At 39.6% G+C, this 21,539-nt stretch overlaps 1 protein-coding gene across 1 annotated transcript; it reads left to right on the top strand.

Annotated features, from left to right (window-relative positions):
- The first annotated feature begins 417 nt into the window (after nt 1-417).
- Nucleotides 418-20,120, top strand: smyd1a (SET and MYND domain containing 1a). The gene is made up of 10 exons (XM_056744887.1): nt 418-679; nt 5,921-6,097; nt 6,201-6,414; nt 17,055-17,185; nt 17,264-17,302; nt 18,156-18,339; nt 19,034-19,126; nt 19,201-19,364; nt 19,446-19,614; nt 19,695-20,120. The coding sequence occupies exons 1-10, from the start codon at nt 543-545 to the stop codon at nt 19,833-19,835; spliced, it is 1,449 nt and encodes a 482-aa protein (XP_056600865.1). The 5' UTR covers nt 418-542; the 3' UTR covers nt 19,836-20,120.
- The last annotated feature ends 1,419 nt before the right edge of the window (nt 20,121-21,539 follow it).

Here is a 21,539-nt window from a genome sequence, read left to right on the forward strand (position 1 = left end):
ACTGCGCAGTCCTGCAGCGTCTGCGTGTGTGAAGGATCTGCTGCTGTGATTCTTGTGGTGTTGATTCACTGCAGGATCTCTGGGAGCATCTGCCAGCTCCTCTTTTCCTCACTTCTACTGTAAACACATGCCTGTGAAGTATACACAAATGTTTGGAGACGTGACTTTTTCCAAACATCGATCACGCTCAGATTTGGCATTCTGAAGCTCACCTTAACTCAGTTTTGACATTTCAGAGGTGCTCTTCGTCAGATATTCTTTCATTTCATCCAGTTAGTCTTAAACGCTCACTGTCATCATGTATACGCATGAAATACTGCAGCAGAGTAATGTGTGTGTGTCACCTGATGATGAGCAGACGCAGCTGACAGATATAAATACCCGCAGGAGCGCAGCAGCACACTGAGGTCACAAACACCCACGTGACTCCATCATGTCACCAACGGCACTCGGGACAGGAGCGAGTCTATTTTTGGTTTGGATGTGAAGGGAAGTTTGGAGAACACAGTGAGCAGATCCTCCAGCGGCAGCAGCGTGTGGAGATGACCGTGGATAAGATGGATCCCGTGGAAGTGTTCGCGGCCGGAGAGAAGGGTCGAGGTCTGCGCCTCACTAAAGAGATGTCAGCGGGAGATGTGGTGTTTGCCGAGGCCAGCTTCGCCGCTGTCGTGTTTGACAGGTAAACTCATGCTTCTGATCTTATCTTCAGGTGTTATTCCACCTGTTCTCTGTCATCAGTGACACGTGTGAGTGAGTGTTTGTGTTTCATTGACTTACAACAGTGTGTTCATGTCTCGCACATCATGTTGGATTCTTCCCAAGAGCTTCTGGTTTTAGACATGAAGACGTTTGGCTTTCTTCACAGATGTTCAATATAATTGTTGGGACAACATTCCACTCAGACTTGAGGGATAAGTTTAGAGTTTGTGTGACGTTTAGGATTACACCTAGAGTTATTTGCTTATACACCAGTGTTGTTAAGCCACGTTTTACTGTCACTTTAGAGATCTGAAGTTGCGTATGGTTTGTTTTTTTTCCACACAAATCAACATACCCAAACATTTCTCACTTGATCAAGTCAAAAAAAATCTGATCAGGTAAAGAGAAGCTTTTCTTCTTCTGTAATGTCAACAATTCATAAAAAACAGAGACATCAGAACAAGCACGTTTAATTCAGACACTCAGAATGTGATTTCTAATGTGACATTTATGTTGAATGTGAACGGCAGTGTTGGGCAAATTACTCTGAAAAAGTAATCCATTACTAATTACTAATGACAATTTCAATAGTGTAATCAGAATTACTGTACAGATGACTCTCTCCAAAATGTATTTAAGTACTAACAGCCCCGGATTGGTCGTCGGGAGAATCGGTATGATTCCCGGTGGCCTGTCGACTGATTTGGACTGCTGCCAGCCAGCTACGGTAAATATTTTACATACACATGTGGAGAGCACGTTATTGTAGCGGAGAACTACGTCACTATTGACGTGCGAGCGCGAAACTCTCTGCTATCATGCGAATTAATTTTTCTCTCGCCCAAAACTGGACGCATATTGTGTGCAAGAGCAAAAAAAATCAATGTTCGAGGAATTCATCTTCCGCGTGCGAGCGAAGAGCATCTAACAGCGCGCGGACAGTTTTGTGCGTGAGCGTCAGAATCCCGCGTGCGTGCAGAGAGGTTCCTGCTCTCACACATCAATTTTGACTTAATTTCGCGCTACAACAACGCGCTCTTGACATTTGTCAGTAAAATCATGACATAAAGTTGACTTGACGTTGGACATAACATATTTGTGAACTTAGGGACCGTCAACAAAGTGACATTCACGTTTCTAGCGTCAATAGCATTTAAAGAGAAAAAACAGTCACAATGCAATGCAGGAGAGATTATTGACAGCAATTAGGCATATTATGTGTATTTTTTTATTATAGAATCTAAGGATAGAATGAATCTTCAGTTAAAGGGAGTCATGAATTAAGACATCAATTTTAACCCGAGCTTTTGACGTGAGGTCCACAGATAATTCTAACTCGTGCAAATAGGGCGAATGTGTAACCTAACGTTACGTCTCTAACCAAATTCACAAAAAGGCTCCTATAAACAGATATCCATTCATAATGCTGCATTTACTTCCAAGTCTTCAATGAGGCACGACCATGAAATCCGAGCGTTTGTCGAGCCGGTCTCAAAACCCGGTACGCGGTAAAGTAGCCCATACTCATTGATTTGTATGTTTTGAATGTAAAAACCACGCGGACATCATACGTAGACCTCATACAACCATATTAAACAAATAAATAAGGCCACTTCAGGACACCTTTAAGATATATTGTAGTATAAATCGTTAAAATGTGCTTTTGTGATTTGGCCCCATCACGCATTTTAATATTTGTTTCCTTGAAACTTTTTCTTATTTACATGTATTCACTGTATTTATATAAACTATTCACTCTCCATTTGATTAAGCATCGACGACGCATTGTTTGATGATAAGGAAGCATTCCACATTTAATATAAAATAGGATTTAAAATAGATTTGTGGTTTCTATTTGTGGTTTGTGGCCTAGATGAGTCTAGGATTTCCCGGCCTGAATTTGTGGCCCAGTCCAGCCCTAATTATTAATGACTTTCTATATCATACATCAACCTCGATTAGTTAATTGATTCAAGTATAGACATGAAACGGCTCTAAATTCATTCAAATAAATAATATTAAACTACATAGAGTAGCCTATTATTATTAACTGACCAAAGTATTACACATGTCAGAATTAAACATTAAAGCACAGATTTTAAAGTTAATTGCACTATTGAATACACATATATATTTTACACAGTATTTAGTTTAATTACATCAAAGTAACTGATTAAATTACAGCAAAGAATAGAGTAATCCCTTACTTTACTTTTTCAAAAAGTAAAAGTAATCACTTAGTGACTAGTGCTCAACACTGGTGAAAGGTTTGTTTGGGGTTGTGTATCCGCTCAAAGTTGAGTTTTAAAACTGTAAATGAAAGTCATACAGACATGTAGATGTTTGTAGTTTGAATAAGAACATGAATGATACAGATGTTTCTGAAATACAGCGATCTTACTGCAGCGTGGAGCTGTTTTGAGAGAAGCTCATGTGACAGATCACAGTTCCACCTCCATAAAAAGTCAAGAAGCTCCGCTGTCGTCTGCAGCTGCCGGACAGAAACCAGTCGAGCTCTTAACTTCAGCATGACATAAACACACACACACACACACACACCAGACACACACATACACGTCTGGTTTATTATCTCCGTTGGGACAGTCAACAGAAGTAATGATCTTTAAACTGTGAAAATGTATATTTTATCCCCTAAACCTAAAGATCATAGAAAACTTTTTGCATTTCTAGATTTAAAAGAATATTGTTCTGTGCGATTTATAAATCTTTTTTGCCCCTGAAGACCTTGATTTTGTTCCCCACAGTGACACGAGTCCCCATGAGCCCAAAAAGTCAAGAAGCTCAAACCTGAGAGAGGAGCGAGAGAGAGTAACAGAGAGACAGAGAGAGACAGAGAGAGACAGACAGAGAGAGAGAGACAGAGAGAGAGAGAGAGCGAGAGATTGAGAGAGTGAGAGAGAGAGAGAGAGAGAGAGTGAGAGAGAGAGAGAGAGAGAGAGAGAGAGAGAGAGAGAGGTGTAGTCACTTTAGAACTTTAAATACTTCAAGCTCTTGCAATATTTATGTCATACACCCAGGGCCGGATTAAGAACACATTAGGCCCTGGGGCTATAGCAAACCCAAAGGCCCCCTTCATTTTATTGCCACGCCACAGTATCTTCTATGTGTTTTATATTTATTCATTATATTATATTTTCTAATCATTTTATATAATCTTCTATTATTGCAATTTAATTTATTACTTATATTTAATTTCAATTTATATAAGCACAAGTATGCATACTTAACTTTCCAGGCTATTTAAAAAAAAACATTAACATTGTTAAAATAGGGTCTTGCCCTTAAAAAAAGTCTCCTTTGAAATTTAGCTGAGCAGAAAACACTAATGATATAGTTCGAATCCGTGCTTCTCACCATGAGTTCCAGGGACATCCGTGTTAAATGTCTCAGTGTTTCTGATGACTGCAAACGAGACTTCATAAAGATAACTTTGAGAAGGATCTCTCTCCTCTCCATTGCATTTGTTACCGATCAGATGTGCTGTGTGATGTAAGAGCAGACGCAAATATTTCATTTTGCACCGTAATGCTACTTTCGTTTCCATCTAAAGGGTCAAAGTAAACATTTATAAAACCCTTTCATTCTAACTGGTTAGTTACATGAACAATAACTTACTGCTGCTGCTGACTCGCCTTCAACATGTAAAGCTGCTACAGAGAATTTCCTCGGGCACGGATGTTTTTTCCGAAAGTGATCAGAAGTAGTTAGTTAGTTAGTTAGTTAATTTTGTAATTTTAGCTGTAAGATTTGAACTTTATTTCTCCTTTTATCGCATCACTATCACTTTTTCGAACACCAGTGAGCCACACACCTGCGGAATACTTTGTGTTCTCCACATTAAAGCATAACGCAGAGAGGCGTTTCTGACGTCATTGCGCAAACTGCAAAGCGATTTTGATTGGACAGGCAATTATATCCGTCAGGAACATTTTCCAATAGTTTGTTGTTATTTTACAATCAACACTTATATGAATTGTCAATTAATGATGTAAGGACAGCTCCCATTTCCTCCAGCCAATCAAGGGCCCCTTCTTCCGCGGTGAAACTATTTTATCTTCAGTATCTCTCAATTGTAATGTATATTTCAACGAAAATATAAATTCATTTTTTCAAGTATCTTTTTCTTCTAAATGGATCATCTCATTGAATAACACACGAGAAATGACTACATACAGTCACACACATTAATGAAAATAATTAATATACTGTATTAATGTGTTGATAAATACCTGAATAAAAATGAGTATATAAATTCAACAATATATTGCCAATAATCGGTATCGGTACATGAAAGTAATTTTTCATGCAGTCGGCTATCGGCCAATAGTTTAAAAACAGCCGATGATCAGATGTCCTGTCAATCAGAAGAGGACAGGAAAATGCAATGAATTTGTGCTCGGTATTTAGAAAGTGAAGTCAACTTTTAGTATTTAGTCCCAGTGAAATAAAAAATGACATTGCTTATATTTTCATGAAATATTGCAGCGTTTAATGTAAAAAGTTTTACAATGTCTGTCATTTTATTTTTTAAATGAATGTGCGCTCATAATCTACTGTCCTGAAATGACTCTCCATCTCAAATGATGACATTTGCGGAGCATCAGTTAACTCCTCCCCTTCAACTGTCAGTCTGCTGCCAGTTCCATTTCATAATCAATGCAACCGCTGTTTTACACATCCAATCAATTTGCAGGGAAAAACACAAGCCACACCCATTTTTTTGAAAATATGTAAGTAGGTAAAGTAGGTAAAAACGATCACAAATCCGGTTCATTGGTACTTTAAGAAACATCATCAGTTTGATGTTCAATAGTTAGTCATTATATGAATGAATAACATTCAGAAAGTTAAGAAATAGGAATTTAATCTTCAGATTCAGCATGAGCAGATATCCTGTAGCTCAGTGGCAAGAGCATTGTGTTAACAACGCAAGGTTGTGGGTTTGATTCCAGGGGACTGCAAATACCTATGTAAAATGTATAGGATAAAGCAATGTAAGTCCAAAGCGTCTGCCAAATGCCTAAATGTAAATGTATATATATCAGTCTGAGGCTCTTGATATCGGTGGAAGGATCCGTGCTTTTATAAAATAAATGATCAGTGTTTAATGTTTAAATGCAGAATACATCTCTATCAGTTCAACATGAGCTGTTGACTTCTTGGTGAACACTGTGTGTAATGTTAATTGTGTTGTTGTCAGTCTGTCTCTGCAGGTGTGTCACAGTTGTTTTCGGCGTCAGTCCAATCCTCACCGCTGCGCTCAGTGTAAATTTGCTCACTACTGCGACCGCACGTGCCAGCGCGCCGCATGGGACGAACACAAACAGGAATGTTCTGCCATCAGAAAGAGTGGAAAAGCACCCAATGAGAACGTGCGGTGAGTAAAGTCACGTGACCCACAGATAAAGCAGAACTTACATTGAGATGGTGCAGTGTTTACAGTGCGGTCTGCTCACGCTCACCTCTGATCCTGTGCTCAGTCTGGCCGCTCGGATCATGTGGCGTATACACAAGAACACCGGACTCGTCTCCGACTCTCAGCTCACCACTCTGGACCTGCTGGAGGATCATTTGTCTCAAATGCCGCCGGAGGACCTGAAGGAGCTGAGAGTCGATGTGCAAAACTTCTTTCAATACTGGCCAAAGAAGAGCAAGACGCTGGGAGAGGATTACGTGGCTCATATCATGGGTGTGGTAGGTGTCGCTGTAAACCACACTGTACTTTTATGATTCAGACCAGAAACACACCTGTCTCTCTCTCTCTCTCTCTCTCTGTTTCACACTCTCCCTCTCTCTCTCTCTCTCTCTCTCTCTGTTTCACACTCTCCCTCTCTCTCTGTTTCACACTCTCCCTCTCTCTCTGTTTCACACTCTCTCTCTCTCTCTGTTTCACACTCTCCCTCTCTCTCTCTCTCTCTCTCTCTCTATTTCACACTCTCCCTCTCACTGTCTCTCTCTCTCTCAATCTCTCTCACTTTCTCTCTCTCACTCTCTCTCACTGTCACGGAGCCCGACGAGCTAGTGGGAGTCGGAGAGTCTCGGGACTCGAATGCATCGGTTGGCCTGGTACAGGTTGATGTGGATCAGCTATTTGAGGAAGGAATATGATGTTAGCGATTATTTCACTGATGTCAGTTCCCAAGAAAGTACTGCAGGAAAAAAAGTAGCTCTCAAATGAAACCACCTTATTATACAGTAAAACAGATGATGATTTTCTCAATGATACTTTTAATCAGCGAAGACAAAATCTAGAGAAGTATTTCCCTGATTTACAACTGTTTATTGATTCTTCCACTAGGGCTTTGAAAAAAGCTTCTATGGATGAGCTAACTCAGCCTGAAAGATATAGATTAAAGAAACATGTCAGTGTTATTAGAAAAGGATTAAGACTCACATCATAAGAAATATTAATAAAGTCATGTATACTAAAGTGATGTACTACTTCTTTTGCATTCTTTTACCTTTTGTCATGGCAACCTTAAACATTGGGACCTTTACAGTTACCAGTCTCAAATGCTAAAACACATTTCACAAACGTTTCCTCCATGTTCCCCAATGTCTAAACACAACACCCTTTTCTAAAGCTACAGAAACACAACCACACCTTCTCACTTCAAAACTCAAACTTTCACACCAAAAGAGCAGCTCGAAGCTTTCAAAAATGTAAACACTATACACATCATTACACACTACAGCAAAACAATTGAAAACACAATGCTCAATTTGTGAGAAGGTTCTTTGTTTCATAACTGCCAATGCATAATTTTAAAACCTTTACAGTAATGGATCTTCTAAGATCTCTGCAGAGGAATAGGCATTTAGATTTGTGAGTTTCATATGAAGAGTATAAATCCATAGTAAATTCTGCATGTACACTACAATGTACGCTTCCACAGAACAAACCAAATCAGAGAGTGTTTACTGTTGGTGGTGAACCACTCTCTGATTTGGTTTGTTCTGTGGAAGCGTACATTGTGCCAAATGATCACATAAATGTGATGTGCGGGACCAGGATGGTGTTGTTGGCGGTCCAGGAGGATGTCTTTTAGCTCCTCTAGGAAGGTGAGGAGACGTTGGGTGTTGTAAGACCCAAGGACAGCATGCCGGTGGACAAGCCCCTCCAAACCCATGGGCGCACAAAGAGTAATATTACCCCCCCGTTGGTGATGGAAACCTCAATGATGGCTCTTTGACCATTGATGTTACGGCCTCTTTGTCTTCGTTTCTACAGGTTGAAGCCAGCCTCATCCAGGAAGAGGTACTCATGAGGTCTGGCCATCGCGTCCAACTGTAATATCCTCTGTGAAAATGTGAAAGTGCACAGGTGTTCAGAACAACAGTCAAGCAACAGGTAGCATAGTATTGTCCAGAAGTAATGTAGGCCACTGAGCAAAACAGTATGTCCACTAACTGTACTGTGAACATGGATGTATACTTACTTGCACATACTCGTAACGTAGGTCTTTGTGTCGCGCAGAGTCGCGCTCAAAGGGAACCCTATAGACCTGTTTCATCCGCATTTTTTGGCGCCGGAGAACTCGGTCTATTGTGGCCAAGCTGACATCATCAATGCTCTCAAAGTTGACATTATCGGCAATGACTTTGTCTCTGATCTCCCGGAGTCTGATGAGGTTGTTCTCACGAACCACATCCACAATGAAGGTTTCTTGTGCCGCTGTAAATATGGCAACCCTCCCACCTCTATGTGGCAATCTTTCAACTCTAAAGAAAGAAACATGTTTTGTCAATTGACATGTTTTACAATACAGTAACAACTTATTTGAAACCAATAGACTACTTTCACAGGCTTGTTACAGTTTTTCTCAATTGTTTACACACATTTTCTGAAAGCATGCCTCATATTCTCAGAACTCTACACACAAATCCAAAAAAACACACACAATGGGCAAAACCCCTCAGTTCTCCAGCAAAATGAAACTTTACATTCAAAACAATCTTATTTCTTCTCAAAATGGGATTTTGTTTTCAAATGACACACACAAACCATCATTTGTATAGACATTAATAAGAACCAGCTGAACACTGATGTGCTCAATGTAAAACACTATGATGAATGTAAAATACTTAATTGAATTAGGCCTTTTTTGGTTCAGTGTTACACTTACTACACAGAGTACAAATATGAGTGTGTTGTAAAATATTTGAGAATATTGTTTTTTACTGTAAATTTTATTTTATTTTTCTCGCAAAAACAATGTACACAGTGTACATCCCATTCCCAACCAACACAAAGTTGCACATACACTACATACAAAACAACAGAAGAATTTACTGTATACAGTTACAGTAAAAAACAAACAAAAAAAACTATGCTGCATCCTCTCTTCTGTTGCGGTCTGGCCACAGCACCTCATCCACATCACAAGCAATGTTTTCCCTGGCCAAGCAGCGGGGGAAATACCGCCTAGCATGGCGATTCCAGCCATGGAAAGCATCAGCTGCTATATCTCCACATGCGTCCTCCATTGCTTGGAGAAGTGGTATACGCGTTTGTGGATTTCGGTCATACACTTTCCATCTCCAGGCAGAAAAAAATTCCTCAATAGGATTGAGGAATGGAGAATATGGAGGGAGATAAGCAACTAAAAAGCGTGGGTGGGCAGTGAACCAGTTACGAACCAGAGCAGCCCTGTGGAAACTTACGTTGTCCCAAATAACAACGTACCTGAGCTGCTCTGGGCCATCTACCTGATCTGGTGGAATGAGTGTGTTGTGTAGGGTGTCAAGGAATGTGATCAGATGGGCGGTGTTGTAGGGGCCAAGGGTAGCATGGTGATGGATGACGCCGTGGTGGGTAATCGCTGCACACATTGTGATGTTCCCTCCGCGCTGGCCAGGGACTTCAACAATGGCACGCTGGCCGATGATATTCCTTCCCCTCTTTCGTCTTTTTGTGAGGTTGAACCCAACCTCATCAATGAAGATGAACTGGTGCTCCACTGCAGCCACCTCTAGCTCAAGGACTCTCTGAAACACACATGACAATTTCAGAAATAGACACGGAGTGGTCAATATTGTGAAGCACAATCATTATGATTACAATATTGAAATATGTATAATTTACTGTATACAGTGTTGAGAGTATGCATCAATTGTGGGACTCACTTGCACATAGTTATATCGCAATTCTTTGACTCTCTCTGAATTGCGTTCAAATGGCACTCTGTAGACCTGCTTCATCCTGAGATGATTTCTGCGCAAGGCACGGTCAAGTGTTGATAAGCTTACCCTATCAATATTTTGAAACATGTCATTGTTTTCTATTATTTTTCTTTGTATTTGCCGTAATGTTATGGCGTTGTTTTCTAGGACCATGTTTATGATTTCAGTTTCCTGTTCAGGAGACAGAACACGTTCCCGACCACCTTGTGTTGGTAATCTTTCAGTTCTGCCAAACAAATAGTAAAATACTGTAAATACAATGTAGGTATACATTTCCTAAATACTTAAAACATAATTTGCAGAATTTTTACAGTCCTACAGAACAGTACTCATTGAGTACTGTATTGATTTGCAGTACTGCAATTTTCTAGTGAGAGTAGATTTCTTACCTATTCTCATTTCGGAAAGTCCGGATGATGGATGCTGCAGTGTACCTGCTCAAATGTGGCTGTACTCTTTGCCCAGCCTCCCTCATTGTTAGACCATGGTTGACCACATGATCAACCAAAGTGGCTCGGATCTCATCAGAGATTACAGTCCTTGGCCTTCCTCGTCCTCCTCGTCCTCCCCGTCCTCCTCCTCTAACTCTCACTCCTCTGGCTCTGCCTCTGTTTCCAATGTTGGCATCCATTGCTCCAAAACAGAAGAGCTCACCTGTTGCCTTTTTATGCTAAAGCTCTGATTGCTAATTGTAAAACTGTGTGACGGGTGTTTGCCCTTGTGATGAGTCAGTGTGCATATTTGAATGGCAGTGTGTTCCTTGTGAAAACAAGATATTTTCTGCATGAAAATTGTGCCAAAAGCAGAGAATTGTGTGTAGTGTTTTGAAAAAAGTGTTTTATAGAACTGCAATTTGAGTGTAAAGCAGGAACTGTGCTTGTAGTTTAGCAGAATTGGTTCAGGGGGTTGGTGAATGAGTTACATGTTGTGGTCATTGTGTCTGAAGTACCAGAATTTGTGTGTAAACAATTGAGAAAAACTGTAAATTGTATTGTGACAAAGAAAGCAATAAAGTACAATACCTGTTGTGTTGTCTGAATGCCCTGATAATGGTGGCCAAGGTGAACCTACTCAGGTTTGGACGGACTCTTAGTCCTGCCTCAGCCATTGTCATGCCATGGACAATGACATGGTCAATGACTGTTGCTCGCATCTCGTCCGTAATGATGGTGCGAGGTTGTCTTGCTCTCCCTCCTGGACCTTCTCCTCTCCCTTGTTGGCCTGCTCCTCTCCCTTGTTGGCCTCCTCCTCTCCCTTGTTGGCCTGCTCTTCTCCCTTGTTGGCCTGCTCCTCTCCCTTGTTGGCCTCCTCCTCTCCCTTGTTGGCCTCCTCCTCTCCCTTGTTGGCCTGCTCTTCTCCCTTGTTGGCCTCCTCCTCTCCCTTGTTGGCCTGCTCTTCTCCCTTGTTGGCCTGCTCCTCTCTCTTGTTGGCCTGCTCTTCTCCCTTGTTGGCCTCCTCCTCTCCCTTGTTGGCCTCCTCCTCTCCCTTGTTGGCCTGCTCTTCTCCCTTGTTGGCCTGCTCCTCTCTCTTGTTGGCCTGCTCTTCTCCCTTGTTGGCCTCCTCCTCTCCCTTGTTGGCCTCCTCCTCTCCCTTGTTGGCCTGCTCCTCTTCTTCCATGGCCAGCTCTTCTCCCTCCTCTGACTCAAATTCCTCTTCCCCTGACTCTGCCTTCATCCATTGTGTTTGTCTGGAATCTTCAGCAAACTGTGCACTCTGAACTTGATTTTATACATGTGGTCACAGCATTAGCAACAAGTGTCTTCAATTTTTGAGTCGTTGTGTGTAATGAATGACGCCAGGTGTGTTCATTGTGTTCAAATATTGCTGACTGTGGCAAGCATTTTGCATAACATGAGCTTTCATTTGAGAATATGAGCAGAGTTCTTTTGCAACTTGTGTTTTAGCAAGGAAAAATGTGTTAAGATTTATGAGAACGGAGGATTGTGTTTTGTGAATTGTGTCTTCATGTGAAATGTGTTTATGATATTGGAAAATGATGGCTAGATTTAGTAAATGTGTTTAGACAACTGGTCATTTGGTTTAGAGGATTGGCTTTTGTGTTTTAGCATTTGAGAAAAACTGTAATGTTAATGGATGTAGATGCACAAGGAAAAGAGTTGCTTTATTTGATTATCTGCCTCTAAAAAAGTTTTTGCAAGAAACATAAAGATCAGCAAAATCAAGCACAGTGGTGTTGATATTGGAAAGGCATTATTGAATTAAGTCATGGTACAAATCTTAGTGCAGGTGTTGCTATTCTTTTTTCTCCAGGTGCTAGTATGCAACCAGATGTGGTTGAAATAACACCTGGTAGGATTTTGAGAGCTGATATTGTTTTTGGCAATACACATTTTTCGTTTGTTAATGTGTACGCACCAAATGTTGGACAAGAACTCATCTCATTTTTTAAAACGCTTTCTGATGCTTTATTACAGTGTCCTCAGGGAAATGTTGTCGTACTAGGTGGAGATTTTAATTGCACTGTTAACTCTTATTTGGATAAGAATCATGATGAACCCCACCCTTCTTCCACTGGGACTTTAAAGAAATTAATTAATGAACAAAATTTAGTTGATGTGTGGAGGGAAGAATTCCCTGGACTCAAACAATATACATGGTTAAAGGCTAATTCCAATAATCTGTCAGGAGCTAGACTTGATCCCTTTTATGTCAAAAAGGCTAAAAGGGGTAGGTTTTTTAATAGTTCGAATTCACCATCTTTTCTGTCAGACCATCACTATGTGTCTATTGTAGTTTCTGTTTCTCTTTCTAAATCCTATAAATCACAATGGCAGGTTTAATAATAGATTATTGCAGGACTGTAATTTCATTCACTCCTTTAATCTTTTCTGGAAAGCTTGGAGAGAGGAGAGATGTAATTTTCAGTTACTGAGTCAATGGTGGGATGTTGGTAAAACACAAATAAAGTATTTTTGCAGCAGTACACTGCACATAGTGCAGGAATGCTCAAAGCAAGAATGAAATCTCTCTAACAAGATATCCTTGGGCAAAACAGTGACTGTACCAGCAATAATTCAACTTTTATTGACTCTATAGCAAACGATAAACTCCTGTTTAGAATTTATTAGAGGAATGAGGAAGAACAGCGTATGTGACCTATCCAAATTAAAGGAAGAAGAGCAAAATGAGTTGGATGTGCCTTTGACTTTTGGAGAGATTTCACAAGCTGTTCAAGAAATGTGTTCTGGGAAGTCACCTGGATTGGATGTGTTTTCCGCAGAATTTTTCAAATCATTTTGGAATCTACTGGGGCAAGACTTACATGAAGTTTTTCTGGAATGTATTAATCAAGGGGCCCTTCCTTTGAGTTGTCGAAGAGCAATTTTAACATTGATTCCAAAAAAGGGGGACCTTGGGTCTCTGAAGAACTGGCGTCCGGTATCACTGATATGTGTTGATTTTAAGATTGTATTTAAATCCTTAACTAACAGACTTAAGAAACATATGGCATCTGTCATTCATAAGGACCAAACATTTTGTGTTCCCAAAAGGACAATATTTGATAACCTGTTTTTGATGAGGGATATCATTACAGTGGCAAAAATGCACAATTTGGATATTTTTTTTTTTCATTAGATCAAGAAAAAGCGTTCGACAGGGTTGATCACCAATATTTATTTAAAACTCTGGAAGCCTTTGGTTTCAGTCCATATTTTTTATCCCTCATTAAATTATTATACAATGACATTTATAGTATGCTGAAGATTAATGGGTCGTTAACTAGGGCCTTCTCTGTAACGACGGGTATAAGGCAGGGATGTCCTCTTTGTGGTCTTCTTTATGCAATTTTGATTGAACCTTTACTAGTCTCACTTAGGAGGGAGCTAAGTGGTTTTAATATCGCAAGTGGCCCCAGTGAAGTATCAGTCAAACTTACAGCGTATGCTGATGATGTAACAATAGTTATAAAAAACACTGAAGATGTTACAAAATGTATTTCTTCCTTAATCAAATATCAACAAGCATCATCTGCACGTGTTAATTGGGAGAAATGTGCATCTTTGCTGTTGGGTGACTGGCTAGATACTGGACCTCCTAAACTGACGAAGCAATGCAGATGGGCCAGAGATGGTTTTAAAATCCTTGGCTTATTTTTTGGGACCAAAAATTATACCGAAAAGAACTGGGAAGGCTTAGGAGACGAGGTAATTCTTAGAATTCAGAAGTGTAGATGGATTCTACATCATCTTTCCTTTAGGGGGAGATGTTTGGTTATCAATAATCTAGCAGCTTCAATGTTATGGCACAAATTCACCGTACTAGTTCCTCCCAAGGAATTAGTTTCTGGTGTTCAAAAAGCATTTGTACAATTTTTTTGGGATGGCTGTCATTGGCTCCCTCCAGGTATTCTTTATCTTCCTGTAGCAGAAGGGGGGCAGGGAATAATACATTTGGAATCTATAGTCATGAAAATGAGGTTACAATCCTTACAAAAACTATTATATAGTTCAGATTCTGTACCTTGGGTTGTGTTTGGATTACATATACTCTATAATTTTGGAGGAATTGGTCTTGAAAAACAGTTGTTCTTAATGCAGAAGACTTGGGGAGAGAAAGTGCATTCTTTAACTTCCAGTTTTTATTTAGAAGTGTTTAAATCTTGGAGTTGTTTTAAAATATTGAGACACGAAGATGAACATTATGGTGTTTTAGAACCTATCTTTTTTAATCCCTTTTTCAGGTATCAGATAATGTGTCATCATATTTAGTCATTCAATTTTGAATGCTGGATTTACAAAGTCATAGACTTGATTGATTTAGAAAATGGCCAATGGAGAACTGCACAGGAAATTGCTGATCAAGTTGGGATAAAATCAGTAAGAATTGTGGAGGGACTAGTAAGGAATCTCAAGGAATCTTTCCCTCAGAATTTTCTTTCCTTTATTAATAATACTCTTCTGAATGGTGTTAGTTCTCTGACTTTTCCTGAGGTCAAGATTAGATTCAACTTCAATTTTATTGTCATTACACATATACAAGTACAGTGTAACGAAATGTAGTTTAGGTCTAACCAGAAGTGCAATTAGCAAGTGCAGATATACAGTGTGAATAAATACAGAATACAATATTAGGAAAATAATTTACGTTGGGCATGTACTATGAAAATATGACAATCGGTATGTACTATGAACAATATATACAGAAGGCTATATACTGTGAACATTAATGTACAGGAGGTTATGAACAGATAACAATATAGACTATACAATAGTACAAGTGACTTGAGTGTGCATTAGTTACAGACATTAGCTATTAAAGTTACAGTGCAGTAGATGAGTTAATGTGGTTATTAAAGGTACGGTGCAATACATGAGTAGATGCAGATATACAGTTACAGTGCAGTAGATGAGTTAATGCAGTTATTGAGGTTACAGTGCAGTAGATGAGTTAATGTGGTTATTAAAGGTACGGTGCAATACATGAGTAGATGCAGATATACAGTTACAGTGCAGTAGATGAGTTAATGCAGTTATTAAAGTTACAGTGCAGTAGATGAGTTAATGCAGTTATTAAAGTTACAGTGCAGTAGATGAGTTAATGTGGTTATTAAAGGTACGGTGCAATACATGAGTAGATGCAGATATACAGTTACAGTGCAGTAGATGAGTTAATGCAGTTATTAAAGTTACAGTGCAGTAGATGAGTTAATGCAGTTATTAAAGGTACAGTGCAGTAGATGAGTTAATGCAGTTATTGAGGTTACAGTGCAGTAGATGAGTTAATGCAGTTATTAAAGTTACAGTGCAGTAGATGAGTTAATGCAGTTATTAAAGTTACAGTGCAGTAGATGAGTTAATGCAGTTATTAAAGTTACAGTGCAGTAGATGAGTTAATGTGGTTATTAAAGGTACGGTGCAATACATGAGTAGATGCAGATATACAGTCACAGTGCAGTAGATGAGTTAATGCAGTTATTGAAGTTATAGTGCAATAGATGAGTAGATGCAGTTAGTTATGCGATAGATGCAATAATGCAATAGATGAGTTACAGTGCAGTAGGTGAGTTAGTGCAGTTATTAAAGTTACAGTGCAGTAGATGAGTTAATGCAGTTATTAAGGTTACAGTGAAGTAGATGAGTTAATGCAGTTATGAAAGTCAAGGTGGTTCTTAAAGATTGGGAATCTGATGATAACAGCCAAACAAAAATTGCTGAAAGTTTACGGTGCACTGGATTTTCTTTGTATTGGGAGAAAGTATATATATCATATGTGTGTAAAATCTCTGCATATGGAACAACTGAAACAAAGACCAGATACAAAATGGAGGTCTCGGTTTTCTATTTCAGATGAGATTTATCCATCATGGAGGTCATTGTACAAGCCTCGTATCTCTAAGAGATGAGGAGATATTCAGTGGAGGATACTACATTGCATTATAGCCACAAACTTGTTTGTATCTAAGATTAATGAGACTGTTTTGCCAGAATGTCCTTTTTGCGTTTCATATGTTTTGTGAGTGTTTTACACTTAAGTCACTATTTGAAATACTGGAGAAAATTGTCATAAGATTGGGTTTTAAATTTACCCATTGTTATTTTTTTTTTGGCTGCAGATATAAGAGGTCTTTGCAGCAACAGTGTACACTTGCCAACTTTTTAATAGGACAAGCTAAATTTGTTATTTTAAAATCGCATCAATGTAAAAATTAAGGTCAAGATGTGAATTTAGTAACTCTGTTTAAGTCTTTAGTGGAGTCAAGAGCGGTGATTGAATATACATATTATCAACACATGAATAATGTCATCTATTTTGAATGGAAATGGGGTGTTGAGAGAGCATTGTTGACTGTGTGTGATTCAGGGAATTTGGTGTTTAATTGGTAATATACAGGAATCTTATGCTTTTGTGTGTTTAATGGTTTTTTATAACGCTTAATAAAGCTTTTAAAAAGTCAAGTCTCTCTCTCTCTTTCTCTCTCTCTCTCTCTCTCTCTCTCTCTCTCTCTCTCTCTCTCTCTTTCTCACTCTCTCTCTCTCTCTCTCTCTCTCTCTCTCTCTCTCTCTCTCTCTCTCTCTCTCTCTCTCTCTCTCTCTCTCTCTTCTCTCTCTCTCTCTCTCTCTCTCTCTCTCTCTCTCTCTCTCTCTCTCTCTCTCTCTCTCTCTCTCTCTCTCTCTCTGTCTCTCTCTCAGATTAACTGTAACGGTTTCACGCTGAGTGATCAGAGAGGTCTTCAGGCCGTGGGTGTGGGTCTCTTTCCAAACCTCTGTCTGGTGAATCATGACTGCTGGCCCAACTGCAGCGTCATTCTGAATCACGGCGAGTGAGTGACCGACCAATGATTCATGTCAATGCTGTTACTGTCCGCTCACAATCTTCAGTGTGTGGTTTTGTCTTGCAGTCAAACCGCTCTGGACACTACATTCCACTCCGAGAGAAGGTAAAATCTGACCTTTGACCCCGCCATGCTGACAGTGTCTGTGTCATGACCCTCATACGATCTAAACGCCAGACAACGGTCTGGTTTCACAGGGCAGCTTTATTTTAAGGCTGGACTAAGATTAAGTTCAACTAGGATATTTAAATTGCTTTCTGAAAAATCCTCAAGAAATGAAACGTTACCGGTGGTACATCTTGAGACTCAACAATGTCACAAATGTATTTTAAAACATGTCAGGTTTTAAGTGAACTTTAGTCAGACAGTGTTGTGTAATGCAGCAGAAGTCATTGTTATCAAATCAAAGACACGTCATAAATATCTCGCTCAAGGGTTCTGAATGAATGAATTCAGTTTAGTGCGACATTGCATGTGAACATCAGAACAGCTATTTTGGGGTGTATTACGGACACACTGTCCACTGTGTGTGTATTTCATGAAGCAATGACATTTAAAGAATTGTTGGGTTTTGTAAGCGTGAATATTCAACAGTGGGATTATTCCGGTCTCTGCTGGAAAAGATCAGAGAATCAAGCTTAAATCTGCAGTCTGTAACTTTTGTCTATCTATCACCATTACAGAACATCACAGTTACTTGACATTTAAACTCAAAGTATTTCTCACGAAATCGTACCGGACCACTCAATTCAGACATCATCATTATAAACTCCCAATTGTCAGTCAGAGTAAAGAGATTTTTCTGTCGTTCAACAATTCCAATGAAAAGGAAGTAAACATTCACATTTAATACGTTAAGTGACATTTATCACAGTGTGCTGGAGAGAGCATGATGTAATGCTGATGATGGAGAGATAAAGCGTGTGTGATGATGTCCTGTGGTCTGTGGTGTTGGCAGGATCGAGCTGAGGGCTCTGGAGAAGATCTCAGAGGGTGAAGAGTTGACCGTCAGTTATGTGGATTTTCTGCACGTGTCTAAAGAGCGTCAGCGTTTACTCAAGCAGCAGTATCACTTTGACTGCAAATGTGAGCACTGTACTCACGCTGATAAAGACCAACTCATGACCGCCATCAAAGACAAGGTTTGTGTCATTCACCTTCAACAGCAGTATGTTTATTTTACACATATTTATTTAAATAGCCGTCGCATTGGCTGAGACTATGCACACTAGCTATGAGCACCGATATGTGATTGGAAAAGAGAAAGTGTCAGAACGACGGCCTTTTAGACAGCGACTCCAGTGGACTAAAGAGTCAGTATGACTGGAGACCGGTGTAATAATGAAAACACTCTTTCACCTTTCTATCACATTACAGATCATAAAGACCATCGTTTTCAAACAAATGTATTGATTCAATTTATTTCTTAACGTTTAGGTTTACATTAAACTTATAAAAAGGTTATTAGGTTAGGGGTGTAGGGGTTTAATATCTCAATAAGTTGCCATCATTTGAATATATTTTGTATAAATATAATGATTTCCACTTATTATTGCATAATGTTTAATGCCCAACAATGCTGAGTGAAACAATTTGTATCAGAAAATACAGCTGTTGTCAGTTAGTGTAAATAACACATCGCCAAGAAATGCTGCTACTTTCACTTCTGTAAACAAAACCTACTACTACTATTTACACTATAAAATATATCATACACAGGCACGATGATCTCTAGATTTACTCTGAGAACCAATCCAGTCCTTTTGTTTTAGTTTTCATTGTTATGAATAAACGCTGAATCTATTTGACAGATGAAATAATTGTGTTTGTCTTTAGTCGCCGGATGATGTGGTGAAGCAGGTGACAGATTTTAGTCTTCAGGCTCTGACGAAGATTGAAGAAGCTCGAACTGAAGGAAACTTTCACGAGGTAAAAACACAATTCGAGAATAAAGCATTCTGTGAAAGGACATCAGATGATTGATAGATGATGATGTGTTGTAGGTGATTAAACTCTGTCAGGAGTGTCTGGAGAAGCAGGAGTCTGTGTTTGAAGACACTCATCTTCTTCTGCTGCGTGTCCTCAGCACTGCCAGTGAAGTCCTCAGCTTTTTACAGAACTTTCATCAGGCGGCAGAATACTCGCTCAGGATGGTGGAAGGATACAGGTGTGTGTGCCAAAGAAAAAACATTCAATATGAAGTGGTTATGAAGGCAGGTCAGTAGGAGAATGTGTGTGTCTGTTTTAGTAAAGTCTATCATCATAATAACGCTCAGCTGGGAATGGCCATCATGAGAGCAGGAGTCACACACTGGCATGCAGGTTTGATCGAGGTGGCTCACGGTTTGATCTGTAGAGCGTTTGCTATTCTGATGATCACACATGGACCACACCATCCCATCACCAAAGACCTGGAGGTAAACACAATCCCCCACGCTACACCCTGCTGCTGATGTCATTCTACTGTAAGTCGAAACATGCTGTGTGTGTTTTTCAGGCCATGCGGACGCAGACAGAATTGGAGCTGCGCTTGTTTAAACAGAATAAACATGTTTATGATAACATGAGAGAGGCTGTGCTGAGCAAAAAACCCTTGATGCTCGCTGGAGAACAAGTGCCAATCAAAGCCATGTCATAGACCTTCAGTGAGACTGAACGGAGACATCAGGTCTGCTTCCATCTGCCTGCTTTTGAGAAATAAAGTCATGCTCACCAGATTTTCATGTTTCGAGTAAACTAGCTTCAGACGGGAAAATCCTTTGTTTTGTGGTTTATTTTCAAACAATAGAAAACTGATTCTCTTGTACGTGATGAGCCATCAGAGAGATTTGCATAGATTCAAATAACATAATAATAATACTAGTGGTGGGCATAGATTCATTTTTTTTAATCTAGATTAATCTAGATTAATCTTGGAATTAATCTAGATATCTAGATAAATGGCTCATTTGAATTCTGCCGAAGGCATTCAGAATATGTGTGCTACCCAAATAATGACTAAAAGTAAGTCTTTGAGAACGGGTTTCTCAAGCCAGGTGGCGCATTAGACCAGGGGGTCATCTCCTGTTTCCAAAATGTATCACAAACTGCTTGAGAAAATTGTTCTACTATGATAACTGGTGATGAAAATAAATGATGTTCAATAAGATGTACTTGTGTTTACTTCCGCATTAGCTAAGGGATGCTTTGCGTTTAGGTGGTACTTGAGACTGGAAGAGCTCCTACAGTACATTTACATTTTGTCATTTAGCAGACGCTTTTATCCAAAGCGACTTACAAAGAGTGAGGGAGCAAAAAGCGATATGTCATTCAGGAGCCATAATACATTAGGTGCCAATACAAATTTACTGGTTTCAACAAAAGCTAGACCACTACCTGTTGAGAGAAAGCATTGGGAAGCTTCTTAAAAATAAATTTTCCCTGAAGCAACCCGGCGGCTTCATAGCTGCATCCATGTTAGCACGTCACGTTTGATGTGTTAATTTCACAGTAACGTTATGTTGTGTTCAGACCAAACGCGAATGGCGCGTCAAGCGCGAGTGATTTACATGTAAAGTCAATGCAAAGACGTGATAGACCTACTTGCGGCGCGAATCGAGCGAATGAAGTCCTGGTTATGAGATGATGAGGTGGCGCGAATGACGCAAATTGCGCTAGTAACGCGAGTTGAAAAATCTCGTTCTCGCCCGGTACAGTGCAATTCAGCTAGATATACATCCACGCTAAAATATCAAGGTGAAAGTCATTATAGCTGGCGTAGTATAGTATAGCATTTCCCAACCCAATTTTGAGAATAGATTAACGGCGACATTTTTTTTATTGCGCGATAAGAGTCTCACGTTAACACCGTTTACGGCCCACCACTAAATAATACTGATACACATAATACTGATGGTGTTTCCTGAGACATGAGATCTGTAAAACATGCACATAAAGACGTCAAATCCAGTGATGATGTGACGCCTAAAATATCTCATTCAAACTCTTTATACAAAAACAGATTACACAGACATCACAGTTTTATCTGTTTCATGAAGAATAACAGATTCATATGAGTACAGCATCTACTGCAATTGCAGGTCCGAAAAATGATCTGATCCGTGACTCAAAATCCGTAGTATGATCGGAACTGTGAGTGTTGTGATCCGTTGCACATTGTATCAAATATTGGAATGACAGACTAAATCGAAGATGAAGGCACTACAAAAATGCTAACCATGAATGTTTCTGCTGTTAAGTAACTGCTGTCTGATGGCTGACCAAAAATAGGTCAAAAAATCGGCAGCACATATCGGCCATCGGCTGACACTGACCTCTAAACATCGCCATCGGTTATAGAAAA

The sequence above is a fragment of the Triplophysa dalaica genome, chromosome 4, assembly GCF_015846415.1.
Source record: "Triplophysa dalaica isolate WHDGS20190420 chromosome 4, ASM1584641v1, whole genome shotgun sequence".
Lineage (NCBI taxonomy): Eukaryota > Metazoa > Chordata > Actinopteri > Cypriniformes > Nemacheilidae > Triplophysa > Triplophysa dalaica.